General features: G+C 30.1%; 1 protein-coding gene across 1 annotated transcript; it reads left to right on the forward strand.

Moving 5' to 3' along the window:
* The first annotated feature begins 14,557 nt into the window (after positions 1–14,557).
* On the forward strand, positions 14,558–16,206 carry LOC114934197 (uncharacterized). Its single transcript, XM_085483248.1, has 4 exons — positions 14,558–14,715; positions 15,203–15,463; positions 15,538–15,829; positions 16,066–16,206. The coding sequence occupies exons 1-4, from the start codon at positions 14,558–14,560 to the stop codon at positions 16,204–16,206; spliced, it is 852 nt and encodes a 283-aa protein (XP_085339374.1).
* The last annotated feature ends 247 nt before the right edge of the window (positions 16,207–16,453 follow it).

The following is a 16,453-nucleotide window of genomic DNA, read 5'->3' on the forward strand; positions in this document are numbered from 1 at the left end:
GTTTTGGCGGTCAAATGTCACTTGTAAGAGACAGACCGAGGCGACTTTGAAATCAATTTTGATTAATTTCTTACCTCACAATTTTACCGAGTCGAATAGAAGCGATAACCGAGGTCCGACTCGATGATGGTACGCGTTTATTCATCGCTGTCTGATCATTTTGTTTTGTCAATTGTGACTACGACAGCCGATTAACATTTAAATTCGATAGAGAAATTATCACGTCCGTCAAAACGTGGCGGGCGTGTCAGAGGATTCAAGGAGGCCCGTAAAATCGTGACACAAGCGTGATGCCGCTCTTGGGAAACGGGGTCTCTACTTCTTATTGAAACATATATCTCGGGATATTGAGAGGCCTCAAGAGCAACAGGCTCGTAAATCATTCGGGTCCGAGTTTCTTTCCCTCTCTGCGCGCTCTGGAGCTTCGCTGTCTGTAAATTGGTTGCGCGAATTAACTCGATTCGTTCGGCTGTCAGTGAGGATTCGCCGATTATTGATTTCCCGCGATAAAAATCCATCGAAATTATCGGAGAGGAGAGAATAATAACGATTACGCGCGAAAATCGGATATGTGAGAAAACAAACAAAGAGCGAGATCGATTCCGGGTGTAGAATTCTAATATTAAATTATTGGTTCAAACTCGCCATGTGTGTGATTTGATGACAATTATGGGATAGCGTTTGCATCGGTTATTTACGATTCGAAAAATGACCTGGCGCCATTATACTTTCGGAAGTGTACGGAGAAGTTTTTTTCTTGCCAGCTCGAGAAAGTAAATCGGAAGAGGGTAATTAGTAGCGAGATAAACTGGAGAACGATTTACAAAGGGGAGAATAAACGTACAGGATTTAATGTACAATTTTCCGATACTCCTTATTTTCCTTACTGTGATATTATTTTCGGAGAATTTCGCATCGGAGGAGAAAGTGAGTATTGCTTCAGTATATTATTATCGATGTGCTAGCTAAATGATAAATATACATATGTACATTTGTTATACTGAAAAAATTGTATTCTCATTTCCAGAATTCTTCACTTATTTTTTGTATACTTTGTTCTAAAATAGGAGCCTGATGTCCTCAGGAAATTCGAAGGACATTACAGATATCTTATGCATATTCAATTATTCTTTCGGGATATACTCAGGATGTCCTGAGGTGAATAACACAAATATTTTTTTCTTTATTTTATATAATCATCTCTTTTTTATAAACTATTGTTCTTTATAAATCTTCAACTCTTACCGTGTAACAGCTCTGATAAAACTTTTTTCTTCAGTGGAATTGTATTGCATATTTATTTGATATAATCTTGCGAGTTTCACTTTCACTTTCGTTTAACAAAACGTAAAATAATGCTGTAAATGTGATGATGATCCATGCCTCAAACCCATGTCAATGTCATTGACAAGTTGCTATATCCTATTTAATGACTACCCAGATAGCAAAGCTATTCGAAAAAAATTCATTTGGATGTCACCTTGTATGTCATCAATTTCGAGTCTCTTTTCAAATACATATAGAATTCATTTTACAAAATAAATTCTATATGTATTTGAAAAAAGATTCGAAATTTATGACATACAAGGTGACATCTAAATGAATTCTTTTGTAAAATGAAATCTATATATATTTGAAAAGGGATTCGAAATTGATGACATACAAATGAATTCTTTTTGAATAGCTTATATTATCTGGGTATCTCTAGACCCTCGTTTTTTTTGTATCCTTTAATATTTCGAATTATCAACCGTATTAGAATTTTTTTTCTTTCCTTTATTTAAATTTTAATTATATTTTTCTCGCGGCAAGTTTAATTCTGTAGTAAGATCAGTAAAATATAATTTAGCAATCACACTACCTTGCAATATTACATATGCGCTCTATAAATCTGGCATAAACTACCCCTAGAGAGGAAGAGAGAAAGAGAGATGGAGAGGGAAAGAGAAAATGCGGTCTTAAATTATAACTAAATAATCAGCATATGCATTATGCATCGTGCGCGTATATGATTCATACAGTTACACGCGTTTTAACACGCTCGAGAGGGTTAATGCTCTATCCGGCTTTCGATCGCATTCGATGTAATTTTTTTTTTTTTTTTTTTACAATCGAGTCCCCGAGACTCCGGTCTATGGTTAAGTCCTTTTTCCAGTCGTTGCAACCGCGCAATCGGGTCCTGCAACTGCCGGGACCGGTAAAACCAATCGATCGATTGCTCCTTTCGAGAAAACGCCTGCAACGCCCGCGTACGTGCGTTTATGCCAAGGAGAGAACCGCGATAAGCGTCGACAAGCCGCGATGCAATTATCGATACCGCGCGATCGATGGTTTTTGCAGCCGCGCTCGATCATAATCGCCCGACTTATCCTTTCCTCCCCCTTTACATAGAATTAGTTCATCAGTGCAACTCTTGGCCAACCCATAACTGGCCAAAGAATATAATATACATTATATACAGTGTTTACGAAATACTTGGACAAACTTCTACGACGTATTTCTCATGTTAAAATAAAGGAAAAAGTTTATATGTACCTATAATAAAAATAAATGAGTGATTGCGAAACGATCATTTTTCTATTCTTAAAACAAATTAATTAAAGTGTTAATTGCTAATAAAATTTTAAAATAATAATTTGTTTCAAATAATATATTATGATACTTTAAACTCGATTAATATTTTTGACAGTTATCAGCTGATATCTGTCAAAAATATTATTCGAGTTCAAACAAACTTTATACTATTTTTTTTTAATATCATTTTTTAATACAAGAATCGAAGAATGACGCGTATGTTGCATGCTTGTGTTGTTCAATAAATAAATTAAAAAAACTCGGTAGCTTAGGGTCAAATTAATCCATTCTTAAATGTTTCTTTTTTGTATTGTTAAAATTGTGAGATTAATTTGTATTTTGTTAAATATCAGAGAGTAAAATTAAATTCTGAAACGCGAGAAGGACAAGACGATTAAAATAGTAACAATATTTTTTCTCTGAAATCTTTTTTTCTTTTTAGATACTACGTGCGTCATACAAAAGTGCTACTATCGTTGTATATTAGAATGTGCGCGTAGCATGCAATTTATAATCGCGCAAACTGACTCTCGAGGTATCGCATTTTATGAGAGGTTATTTTTTTTTGCAGCCTCGCGGAATTCTTACAGACTCTCCTGCATTTTGCGGCAAGACTGCGTTTCCACAATATCGTTCGCACGCATTATGGACGTATATAAGTGGCAAATCAATTTTCTAAGATTGCGTGATACATCCACGGACAGTGTGTCTTTCAAACTTAATAGGAAAGAAGCTTGAATTATATATGCGCGAGTAGAGAGAGACGACCGGAAACTTACTCATACTTTGGTCTCATTATGCGATGATTGTATACGTATCAGAGGGTCAGAGTTGTGCACCTCGACAGTTTTGCAATCTGGTGCTTTCATAATGCGACTGTCAGATGTGGAGACAATACGTACTCGCCAGCGTTGAATCTGAGAGAAAAGAAGAACATTTACTGGAGCGTTATTCAGAAACGCAATTCGCGATACGCAAAAATTTATATAATCTTTAATAATGTACAATTGTTAGAAGAACGTCAATAGAGATTACTATGTTTTTTTCATAGTACTGCGTCGAAATAATTACATTTTCGCAAGCGGACTGTAAAATGTAATTAGCGATAGAATATCATTTTTGCGTACCCTTTTCTTTTTATTGGTTGAATAGAATAATAAATGCTTTTTTCACGATTAAAATACATATAGAAACAAAGCGCGAACCTACCGATTTTATGTTAAAAACAAAAAAAATTTAGTTTCTTAATTTAAAAGAATTTTTTGTAAAATCTCTTCCTATCTCTCTCTCTCTCTTTTATATTTGTCTGTGGCTAACAGATGAAAATAATGTAAAATAACAAATATGAATAACTAAATATATGAGATAATGGTAAATCAATTGCTTGGAAAGATAACTGCGTTGCGTAATTTATTGACATAAAATAAATAAAACGTATACGTTTCGATTATTACGACAGTCTTCCTCAGTACATGATTTTGTAAAGAATAATAATGTTCAAAATTTATTAAAAAAATATATGAAATATTAATTAATATATACGTAATAAAATTTATATGTATATATATATATACAGGGTTGGCCATTTTAATCCGTCCACGGGAATATCTTCTCAGGTAGCGGCAAAAGCGGAAAATGCCTCATACAAAAGTTGTAGAATAGGTAGGGAAACACTTAGCGGTAACCTTGACTTTGATCTTGAGATAGAGGGTTAAAGTCCTTTTAAGGCTAAACTGATTTTTTTAAATGGGGATTTCTATTTCTGACTACGGAAATGGAAAGTACGGAAAATTTCACGTTTAAATAGGTAACTCACATAGGAAAATATGTCTTTTCGAAATGAATGCATAAAGAAAGTTTTCGACGGAAGAACTTCGAACCGAACATCCGCCCATGACATATCGGCATTTATGAACGAATCGAATTAGAAGCGCTAAAAAAAAGAAAGAACAAAGAAGAAAGTTTTCGACGGAAGAACTTCGAACCGAACATCCGCCCATGACATATCGGCATTTATGAACGAATCGAATTAGAAGCGCTAAAAAAAAGAAAAAACAAAGAAGGCTTGGTGTAATTACGGAGCAAAACGCATGAACGCCCGCGGTGCCGGCTTTTCGTATATACAGCTGTCTTACGGTCGTAAATAAAACTATTTATACGAGCGCGTTCATCGTTGGCACACATACATGTATCCTCGTAATTATGCGAGCCGCAGCGACGAAAGGATCCGTGAATAAGTATCCGGCTTTGATGGATTAGACTGATTCGCGGAAGCGTGTGTTGACAGAGCCGCGAGGATCTGCGCACGTGAAGTTGAAGATCGATTAGTGTGCATCGATTGGAGTAGGAATTGAAACACGGAATGGTAATCGATCGTGCGTTCCGTTCGCGCTTGATTTATAATGATTTTTCGTTCGTAATAAGGAAAAAAAAAAGATTGCTGAGTGATGGCTCGTCAAACGCGGACGCAAAACGACGAGGGAGAAAAGAGAAATGAGAAACAGTTTTACGTAACGCGAAATCGGTAGTTTCTATGTGATATCGGAATTTTTGACAGGTTTCTTTCGATTTCTCGGTATTGCAGATATTTGAAAGGAAAACTATTATTTTTCCACGTCATAATAAAATACTTCTCAACATTTTACGAAAATAAATTTTTTTTATTATATAGGTATATTTATATGTTATTATAATTTGTATTATTATTTTTTTTATTATAAATATATTGTGATTTATTGCAAAAACATCAAGAAAGCGTCATGTAAATCGATCGACTAAAATCCAGTCGCTTGATCGCGAGAAGTTAAAACAAATTCAAAAGGTTTGAGCTAACAAATTAATCAGCAAGGGAAGAAAATCAGCATTTACGAACATTACGAATAAGATGTAATAATTCTTCTAGATAAGATTGATAATATATAATTCCCGCGCGTGTACAAGAGGAATTTGCATATATCTGGAATAAATAATAAACACCTACGTCACTCGATCGTTGACAGTCAGATGATATAAGATTAATAGCGCTGACGTGTTACAGGTTTTACTTCATTGTAAATTTTACCTCGCGGGGGAGTTTGGTAGATGTTTCAATCAAGTGACCTATACAAATTGCAGAAATATTATGTTTGTAACTGATAGATCGCACGCGAGCACAAAAGCAGGCTCATATAATAAATAAAGGCTGATGCGAAGGATATGACGAACCTCGGTGAAACGTCAAAAGTTTCTGCTGGAAGATGTAATTAATTCTATCAGAGCGCATTTCACTTTCCAAAGCGAAATTCTAACCCGAACAAACGATTTTTTAAGATTTCTAACACGGTTCTGTTTCAAAAATAAAACAATCATTTTTCTGCACTCTATTCTTTTTATTGATTAAATAAATATATTATTATATTATATATATATATATTATATAAATAATTTCTATTTGTCTTATTTTTACATGGAAAAATTCTAAAATAACCATTTGCCTAGAACACAATAGCACAGTAGAACCAGTATGTGCACTCCATCCTTTTTTCTGATTTGTGTCGATCTGCCATGTTTTTGGGTGTAACCAATCAGATGCAAGATATGATGCTTATCGTTAGAGATGGAATGCTGTAGCCACAGTGTCACATGTGAATGTCTATGTGATATCACTGGTTTTTTGCTATGGGGGTATTTTATTTAAGGTATGAATATAAAATTTTTAACAATAAATAATAATCGGATTATTTATAAATTTGTGCTTAAATTAGATACAATGAATATAAAATTTTTAACAATAAATAATAATCGGATTATTTATAAATTTGTGCTTAAATTAGATACAATGAATATAAAATTTTTAACAATAAATAATAATCGGATTATTTATAAATTTGTGCTTAAATTAGATACAATAAAAACTGGGGCACTTTAATAGTTAATACTGGGCCACCCAAAAACATGGAGGATAATTATAAATGAAAGATCAAAGGTGCCGACAAAGAGCCGAATCGACATATTGGTTCTCTATTGCGACAATAGCGTGGCATGTAGATTAAAATTATATAGTATATAGATGACGCACAGCATGTGATAACCGGAAACGATCTTCCTTTAAAATAATATTGAAACATGCCTCAACCATAAATCTTACAAACAATGAAAAGCGATTCTTTAAGGAGGGTGATTGCTGTCATTGCAGGCGACAAGAGGGAAAATCTCGTGTCTGTTCGCTTGCTTACTTTTTGTATTTTTAATCCTTTGTCTTTTTCTCTCCAATGTCCAATGTATATTTATCTCTCTCAGAAAGTGCAAAAGCCATATTTCTACACGGGCGCTTGTAACAGCTACCAACTCCAAATAATCAAATTTTCGTCGTGTAAAATAAATGAGTTTTAGCAAATAAATATGTGGAATACATTTAATTAGCTATTTTATAAGATTTTAAATCATGTTTTATAGAATTAAAATCCAAATACGTCAGTATTTAACTCACGTTGCCATTTGTCGAAGCGTCCACGATAGTTTTACGCAAAACAGTTACAATATGCTGTTTTATTTATACAATTTCTTGATAACTATGTAGACAAATGATTTCAATTTTCGTCAAAGTCCTTTGTAAATATATAACAAAATAATTGCATTTATTTTCATTACATTCTTATCATTTTTAACTTGCTTTTGAGAGTTAAATATATGAAATAATCTCATATTCAAAAATCTTGGCAGTGACCAAGTAAAATTTGGTGCCTTGTGCACAGATATTTAATCCTAACGAAAAAATTTAGTTTCGTTGGGATAACGCACTGTCTTCCGCGATCGGCTCTTATCGCCTGTCTTATACTTTAAATTTATATTTATATGACAGAGCCTTGTTAAATTCTTAATTTAATAATTAATTACTTGACAACCGTGCAGACAATTGCCTTCATCTTTGGCATGAACGACAGATTCTCATAGACAAATATCCTCTATAAATTTCAACTAATTCTTATTATTTTGACTTGAGCAACCACCCTCCTTAAAAAAGTTTATATATATATATATATATATACATATTATATAAATAACTGCTATTTCTTATTTTTACATGGAAAAATCCTAAAATAACCATTTTCCTAGAACACAATGGCGTGGCAGGTAGCTTTAAATTCCATAGATGACACAGCATGTGACAACCGAAAACGACCTTTCTTTAGAATAATATTGAAACGGTTTCAGCCCTAAAACTTACAAACAATAAAAAGCGATTCTTTGGGCGGTATTCATAGTCCACTCTTATATTTAAGATCGTCTTAAGACCTCGTTCGACCAATGCCAAATGGCATAGCATCTCCTGATTGGTTGAACGAGGTCTTAAGACGATCCTAAATATAAGAATGGATTTGAATCCTCCCTCTTCGCCCTTAAAAAAAGTTTTTCCACTACTCTTTTTCATAGTTTACACTGACCAATAAGAACACAGGAACCTTTATCATTGTTTATACTGACCAATAAGAAATTTGGATCCTTGTTTCCTTTAACCCTTCTTTCCTTAGACCTAGAGGACCTTTCCGACTGCCTAGAATTTCCAATCTTTTCGACTATTTCGTGGCAGACGCATCGCAGTGCTTGTACAGTAAACTTCGTGCGCTTTTATTCGTATACGCATATAAATATATACGCAGTGAATAACAAAATCAGTGAATAGTGAGATCTTTCTATCCATTTGTGCATTTTTTTCTTGTGAAAGATGGCTTCCATGTCCATAAGATATTATTATCCATTCCAGGATATACGATCGAACGAGAGATGGAAGAAAAAATTTGTCCACAAGTACTGTTTTTTATTTATAAAGTTATTTTACTTATTATTAGTCGACTTTTATATATTGCATATTTTTTGTAAATTTCTTAAGTTAAATTTTCTTTATATGTATATTTATTTTAATTTTTGCTAAATTCTTTAAAATATTTTTTATTTATTAATTTTAATTTTGACGCGCGAAATAAAATATCTCTGCAAAAACTAATATTATGTATTACATTATTAATTGAGCTTATTGTTTTATACGTATCAAACTGGCTTTTGATGTTACAATTTATTATAAACGTAATAAAGGAAAATTTAGTAAATCGTAAAACCAAAATTGTAATGCATTTAAAAGTATAATTATGACATATTATGTCAGTCAATTTTAAGAAACGCAAAATGCATTGTTTTATAATAATAGCTCACTATAGTTCGTGGCTTGTGACTCCTTATTATCATAAATTTTAATTTTAAACCTTTTCATTGTCTAGACATTATTATTACATGATAAACGTAAGAATCAAATAGGACAAAAATTAATTTTCTTTGACTGTTTCAAATCAATCAAAACTTTTATCACGTAAAATATACATAAAACAATAGATTTAGAAACACCCTGTATAATATTTAACACACATCATACATTACATTAATCATATAATGTGAATTCCTACATATTTGCATATTTCCGAAGAAATCGTTGTGTTACGCTACTTGAATTCTAGTGATTTGACGCTTTATTCATGAAAAAAAAATATATAAAATAGAATTTGTCAACTTTCTATAAAATAGACAATATGAATATTTTTAAAATAAAATAGAAAATAAAGAAGCATTATTTAAGAACTTTTAGAAAGTATACTTTTTGATGAAAAATATTAACTACTTCAATTATTTAGGATAATTAGCAGGAATTAAAATATATAAAAAATTTTAAATAAGATTTAATTTTTTTAAATTACTTTTATCAAAAACATAATTAAAAATATTAATTATTAAAAATTGGCAATTTCTTCATTTTTCACAAATAATTTATTACTTATAATTTCTGCAAAAAAAATATCTCGACAAATAAGAAAATACGTACCTCCATAAATAATGTGTATTTCGGAAAATTGATTAAAAAGTATAAGATCAAAGCAATTCGAATTTTGTTTAATTAGACATGGAATCACATATAAAGAAATTAATGTTTTAATTATTAGGACAACGAATACATCGCGCGTAAAGTTGCCGCATTTGCCTTAGCTTATGATGCATTCACACTCGTACTTGTGTGAATGCATCATAAGCCTTCGGCTCATGCGGCAACTTCACCCGCGATGTATTTCGTTATTTTCCGCCCTTGCCACATAAGATACTATTAAAATTTAATGCATCATAAGCTAAAGCAAATGCGGCAACTTTACGCGCGATGTATTCGTTGTTCTTCGCACATGCTACATACAATATTTTTTGTAATGCCTATCGCGAAAGTTCGATTTGAGATGTTTTTACTCATGTACTTACTTATGATTTTTTCGGTAATAAAATCTTCGTGGCAGATTCAGCTGCTTCTATAAGTTCTAACGGCGTGGATGGTCTTGAACACTCGTTTCTTTTATCCATTTGATCCTTCTTGAATAGTAAAGGTTATAACAAATTGACGTTTTGTCTCGCGTGAATTTCGTTACGTTCAAGTTTATTATGTCAATCGAGAAGAAAGAATATTTTTTCCGCACTAGTGCGGTAAAGTAAATAATAAAGATGCTTTTCTCGCACTAGTGTGGTAAAGTAAGGCATACATTGAATTGTTGAGAAATAAGCAATTTTCCGCACGCTAAACAACAATCGAAAATCAAACTTTCGCAACAGGCGTTGCAAAAATTATTAATTAAACTAATTTGTCTAAAAAAATTAATTTTGTAAATTAGTAGTTATATTTTTCTAATAGATACGTTCATATTAATATTTATAATTTCTTTACTATTAATGTGTGTATGCAATTAAAAAATTAATATATCCATATATTTCAAAAATTATATTGTTCATAATTGATTACTGATATAACGTTGTTTAATAAATAAGAAGTGTCTCCCTTAATTTTAGGTATCCTACTGCAGGAAAAAAGTATAACAACAGACGAGGATATCAACTTTACTATATCAAATTTGAACAAAAAATAACAAAAGGTATGAAATGCTTGAAAGAACTGAAACATCATGAGTCCCTGATGTCAAACAAGAAAGTAAAATACACCGAAAGAAGTAAATTGGAAGAGCTTCTGCGCTCCACAGTTCAAGATTCAATGATGTATTATTTTGTCTTCGATAATCTAAATAGAATTATTTCTGCACGAGGGTAATGTAATAGATACTGTATTGTTATCAATATTATAATTTAGTGTAATAATTGTAAAGTTAATATATAAATATTTTTTAGGCAAGACAATCGTCCAAAAGATAACTTCGAGCTAATTTTCTATTGCTTAAAATTATATCGATTTATATACAAACTTCACACATTTTTAAATAAACCAATAGAAAATCAGCTTTTAGAAAAGGTGCTTACTATTGTGGCACAATACAATTATCCACATATCTCTTCTTTTGTCATAAAAACGTGGTTAAATAATATTGCTGAAAAAATACGGCAAAATGTTAAAAATATTTATCCTACGCATTCGATATCTTCGATCCCCGAGGACAAATTTTCTTATTGGAGGGACAACAATATCTCTTACAATTTCTGGAATCCAACAGAGACCACACAAATTATGAATGTAATTGAAGAATTTATATTCAATGAACTAAACATTGATGAATTATTGACAACATTTCAACTAACAAACGAATTTTATATAAAATACGTAAGTTTATTCAAATTCTGTCAAATACGTATTATAATTATAGATATAATTATCGCGCTGAGCGATAGCATAACTATATGTGTTTTATATAATATTATAAATGTTGAATTATTTTAATATAATTTATGATTTAGCTTTCAGAATCTCTTCAAAGGAACCTATCAATTGTTACATTTTATAGTGTAGCCAGAAGACTTGGTATACATTGCGCTGTATTCCAAACTACATGGCGTAAAAATTCTATTGCAATATTTTGGAATCCGACGTAGTAAGTACAATTTCAGCTTTAGAATCGATAAAAAATGAATATTTTATGATATATTTATGTAAAATTTATGTACTAATGTAATTTATGTAAAATTATGTTAAAATTAAGTATAAAATATCTAGCAAACTATTCACTTTTTCCATCTTACACTTATAAAAAAGAACGTAAATAACCTTCAAATAATCTTGGATATCATCTTTTACGAAAGAATCAGTAGCGCCAACTTCTTTCTCTTTCGAAATCCTACAACTTTTATTTGAAAATTTTTTTTTCAAAAACAATATTTTTGGAGATAAAAATTCGCTTTATTTTGTCTACTCTGTATATTTTGCACAGTTTATTTTAAATTTTGGATATCAAATAATAAAATATATTGATTTGCATAAAAAATATTACATGTGAAATATTTTACTAATATAAAAAATATATATTTAATTTACATATATAACATTTTTAAACAGTTCATTACAAAAGTTAAAGAAATCGTAGATCGTACAATTAACACTTTTTATATATGTATATATGTTTTTTATTTCAGTAATGAAGATCACAAATATACAAAATTTTTGTGTGTGAAAGAATCCGATCGACTTCATCCGTTAACTCTTATCAAAGGGATATGTGATGAGAATTTAGGACAGTTTAATGCAATACATTATACATGGGTTAGTAATTTCTTATATATAGTTTTTAATAATTTTAGGAGTAGTTAATAAAAATAACAACAATTACATCTTATAAATAATATTTTATGAGCAATGAAAAAAAAACTTTTTGTCTATAACCAAAATTTTATTTACATGCCTGTTTTTTTCCCAGATAACAGAAATTATTGCAAGTGAGTTTCGCGAAAAAGTGACTGCTGATTTGCGATTTCGAAATATATATAATAGCACATGGAGAGAAATATATTTCCACAGTGACGTACTACGTCGTTCTTTAAATGAACGTGAACAAGTTAAAACAAGACTTAAAACTGAATATAAATACATCGCAAGGACAGTAATGGTAATTTATTACGCACATTAAATTGTCTTCTGTATTTTAATATTTATATAATAATATAACAAAATTATTTTAATTCTAATTTTCTACACACATAGACACAATTTAACGAAGGAAAAAGAAGACGAAAAAGAGGGAATAGACAAAGAAGAAGGAACAGACGAAGAAGAGATTTAGAAGAATAAGCGAAGAAATTACGGTCGGAATGATCGTAACGCATTCATGGGAACATTATAACTCCTGTAAATTTTACAAAAGTTGAAAAGTTGTCGATTTGGTGATATCGTATTCAAACTTTTAAGAAGGAAAGATATATAATCTGATAATTAAAACGGCTATTAGTACGGATAAAACATTTAATGCCATCGATCATTTGAATATTGTAAGATAGTTTCTTCTTCATGGTTTATGTATGTTTCCATTATACTGAAGATGGTCCAAAGAAAGGACGGAAACGCTTATATCGAATAAACTTGTTTATCTTACAAATTATTGTTTTATTTTACTTACGCTCCCCTACACCTTGCGCTTGGTTCTATAAGCCTTTTTTTTTAAATAAATTATTAAATCTATTATTATACATTATTTGAACTATTATTTTATTATTAAAACTATTAGAAAACTGATTAATATTAGAATTATTATTATAAATTATTAAAAATAGGAAAAATACTAACGACAAGCAAAGAAGGAATATTTACAATTATTGTTTACCGACAATCTGAAGTAATGAGAATTTACAAATTTTCTGTAACAACTATGATTCGATCGCGTGACATTTGGATTTTTAAAGATAAGATGTTTCAAAGATAAGATTTTATAGATAAGATATATGACCTGTATATACCTCGTGCTCGGTATTTTACTTCCCAAGTTAATGGGCTCGCGTCTACAAATGTTACAACGAACATGCAGAAAAGAAAGAGAGATCTTCTCGCTGAGAGGGATATCGCGCTAGAGTGGCGCCGAGCTAGTAAAAATGTTTTTAATATATAACTTTTTTATTAGACTTGCAATCTCACTTTTAATCGTTTACTAATAATTCTTCATATTATCCTCACCGCGCATACTATATTTTATGCACAGACAAACTGCAGAACTTTTTTTATTAAATAAGTATTATTACGAACTGACACAAAGCAGCCGATAACAAAACTGTAATTTTTTATTTTTATATGATTTATATATGCAAACATAGCTAGCGCGGTCCGTTTTTATAAGTACTTTAATCGTGGAAATGGATTTATTGATCAGTATAGTCAATAAAAAGTTATATAAAAAAACTAAATATTCTCGCATTCGGTCGGTAAAAACATCATCCGGCATCCCCTAGTAACGCGCGCAATTCAAGTAACACAAATATTGTAAATAATGTAAATAATAACGCAACTGCATAATATAAAAGAACATAAAAAATGTCATGAGTTAATAAAAATATACAATAAAATAAACTAATGAGTGAACTAATCATAAATAAATGTAATTAAGTGAATGCAAGACTTAACGTGATCTTTAAGATTACAAAAGTTAAGATATTGACAGTCTTTCTTAAAACTATATTGAATCAAAGGCTTTTAGGCCGGAATTCATATATTCAAACTCGTCTTAAGTCTGATCGAAGGTTGACCAGACTTGGTTGGAGATCTCATTCAACGAATCAAATGGCTGGATAGCATTTTAGGTAAGACTTGAGACGATTTTGAATATAAATTGATTTATGAATTCCTTAAAATCGTAAATCTCACACTGTGAGAAACGACTGTCTAGAAAATTTCTCTAGGAATTTGGACTTTAGTGTTTACATTGACCAATAGGATTAGAAGAATTTTAGTCCTTTTTCACCATTTTAACACACAAAGACGAATAGTTTGGAATCTTGAAGTCTGATTGGAGTTTGACTAAACTTGGAAATACATCTGCATGTTTTCAGACTGCATATAAGGACAGTGCATGTGTCAGACTTATTTCAATTTTGATAGAATAAACTTCGTATGCGCTCATATTCGTATACATATAAGTATATTAATAAAATTAATAATACGAAATCACAGTGAATAACATCTATTACAATCTCTTTTGTGCATTGGTGATTTTTCCCGATGGATGCGAGTATATCTTTGCCTCCCGAAATTGATTTGATCGTTCTATCACGTGACGATATTAGCATTGAGGATGCCATAAATTTGTCCACGTGCGAACAATTTCAACATCTAATATCAAGCAATAACACGTTTTGGAAGAAGAAGTTTTTCCACAGGTATTTTTCTTACAAAAAGTTTATTTTATGTTGTTTTTTATAAATAACTTAAGTTTAAAAATTCTTTTTATATTAATTTTTATTTTAATTTGACGAAATAACTGCGTATACTAATAAAAAATAAAATTAAGTTAATTATGTGTTATTACATTATTTACTGCGTCCATTGTATTATTGCACATCGAACTTGCTTCTGATAGTACAATTTAATACAAATGTAATTATATATATATATATATATATATATATGTGTGTGTGTGTATATAAGAGAACTGAAATTTTAATAAAAGATTGTAATAATAGAATTTTAATAAAAAATTGTAATAATAGATCTAGTAAAGCTAAAATTTTAAGGGAGGTGCTTGCTTTAGAGAATCAAAAAATAAGATTGGTTTTAAGAATTTTGTTAATTTTAAAATTTACAGCAAATTATTTTAAAACTTATAGGTATTTATTATTAAATATTTACAAGTATTTACAATTTTAGGTGTTCTACTGCGAGGAAAAAATATAACATAAAGAAAGAGAGCAAAAAGTTAGAAGAAACAGATTTTGAAAAAAAAATAAGAATAAGTATGAACTACATTAAACAACTGCAGCGTTATGTGTCCCTGATGTCGAATAATAACTTAACACAATACAAAAAAAATAAATTCGAACGTCTTCTGCGTTCTATAGCTGAAGATTTAATGATATATTACTTTGTTTTGAATGAACTGAGTAGAATTATTTCTGAACAGTTAAAAAGGTAAAATTTAATAAATATTGCTATTAACATTGTAATTTGATGTAATCGTACAGTTAATATATTAACTTTTTTAGGCAACGCAAGTGCAACATGACAAATAGGTATTATTTGGGTCTAATATCCCACTATCTAAAACAATATCGATTTACGTACAAGCTTATTAAATTTTTAAATATGCCGAAGGAAAAGCAGCTTTTAGAACATCTGCTTACTCTTGTAGCACAATATTTTGAACCACATATCTCTTATTCCGTCATAAGAATGTGGTTCGATGATATCGCTGAAAAAATACGACAACGTATTAAAGATAAATATCCTTTGTATTCAATATCTTCGACCTCTAATAAGATATTTTCTCCAACAGAAGTGGAATTAATTATGGATATACTTGAAAAATTTATATTCTCTGAACTAGAGATCGATCAATTATTGAATAAATTAAATCTGAAAAAGGAATATATAAATTACGTAAGTTATTTTTTGAATTATATTAAACATTATATCTATAGATTATTATGCGCTATGCGAGAACATATAGTTATTTGTTTTATAACTTATAAATGTTGAATATAATTTTTCTAATATAATTTATGTTATATTAGATAACATTTCTTCAAAGGCGTCTTCAAACTATTACATTCTATAGTGTTTCCAGAAGGCTCGGCATATCTTGCATTGTAATACCAGTTAATTATCTCGAAAAACATTCCATTGAAATTTTATTATGGAATTCGAAACAGTAAGTATACAATTTTAGGTTTGATACTCTTTTAATATTTCTGCTTTTTATTTGAATATATTTACACATTCTCATATTCATATTTTATAATTATTCACATACAAATTATATACACACAAATACATGTATACCTATTAAAATATAAAATTTTAAATAATTTTAGGCAATTCTTTAATTTTTTATATAAAAAACTTTTTATTGTTAAATTTTGTTAATTTTTAAAAATGAAATTTTAATTGATTTGCAAATAA

This window comes from Nylanderia fulva, unplaced genomic scaffold (genome assembly GCF_048542155.1).
Source record: "Nylanderia fulva isolate GAGA-0341 unplaced genomic scaffold, ASM4854215v1 Scaffold24, whole genome shotgun sequence".
Taxonomy (NCBI): domain Eukaryota; kingdom Metazoa; phylum Arthropoda; class Insecta; order Hymenoptera; family Formicidae; genus Nylanderia; species Nylanderia fulva.

What these genes read in the sequence shown, in the direction of transcription:
- LOC114934197 (XM_085483248.1), top strand. Translation starts at nt 14,558, where the DNA reads ATGGATGCGAGTATATCTTTGCCTCCCGAAATTGATTTGATCGTTCTA. An exon ending in AAGAAGAAGTTTTTCCACAG is followed by an intron (nt 14,716 to 15,202) that starts GTATTTTTCTTA and finishes TTACAATTTTAG; the next exon opens with GTGTTCTACTGCGAGGAAAA. An exon ending in AGATATTTTCTCCAACAGAA is followed by an intron (nt 15,830 to 16,065) that starts GTGGAATTAATT and finishes ATGTTATATTAG; the next exon opens with ATAACATTTCTTCAAAGGCG.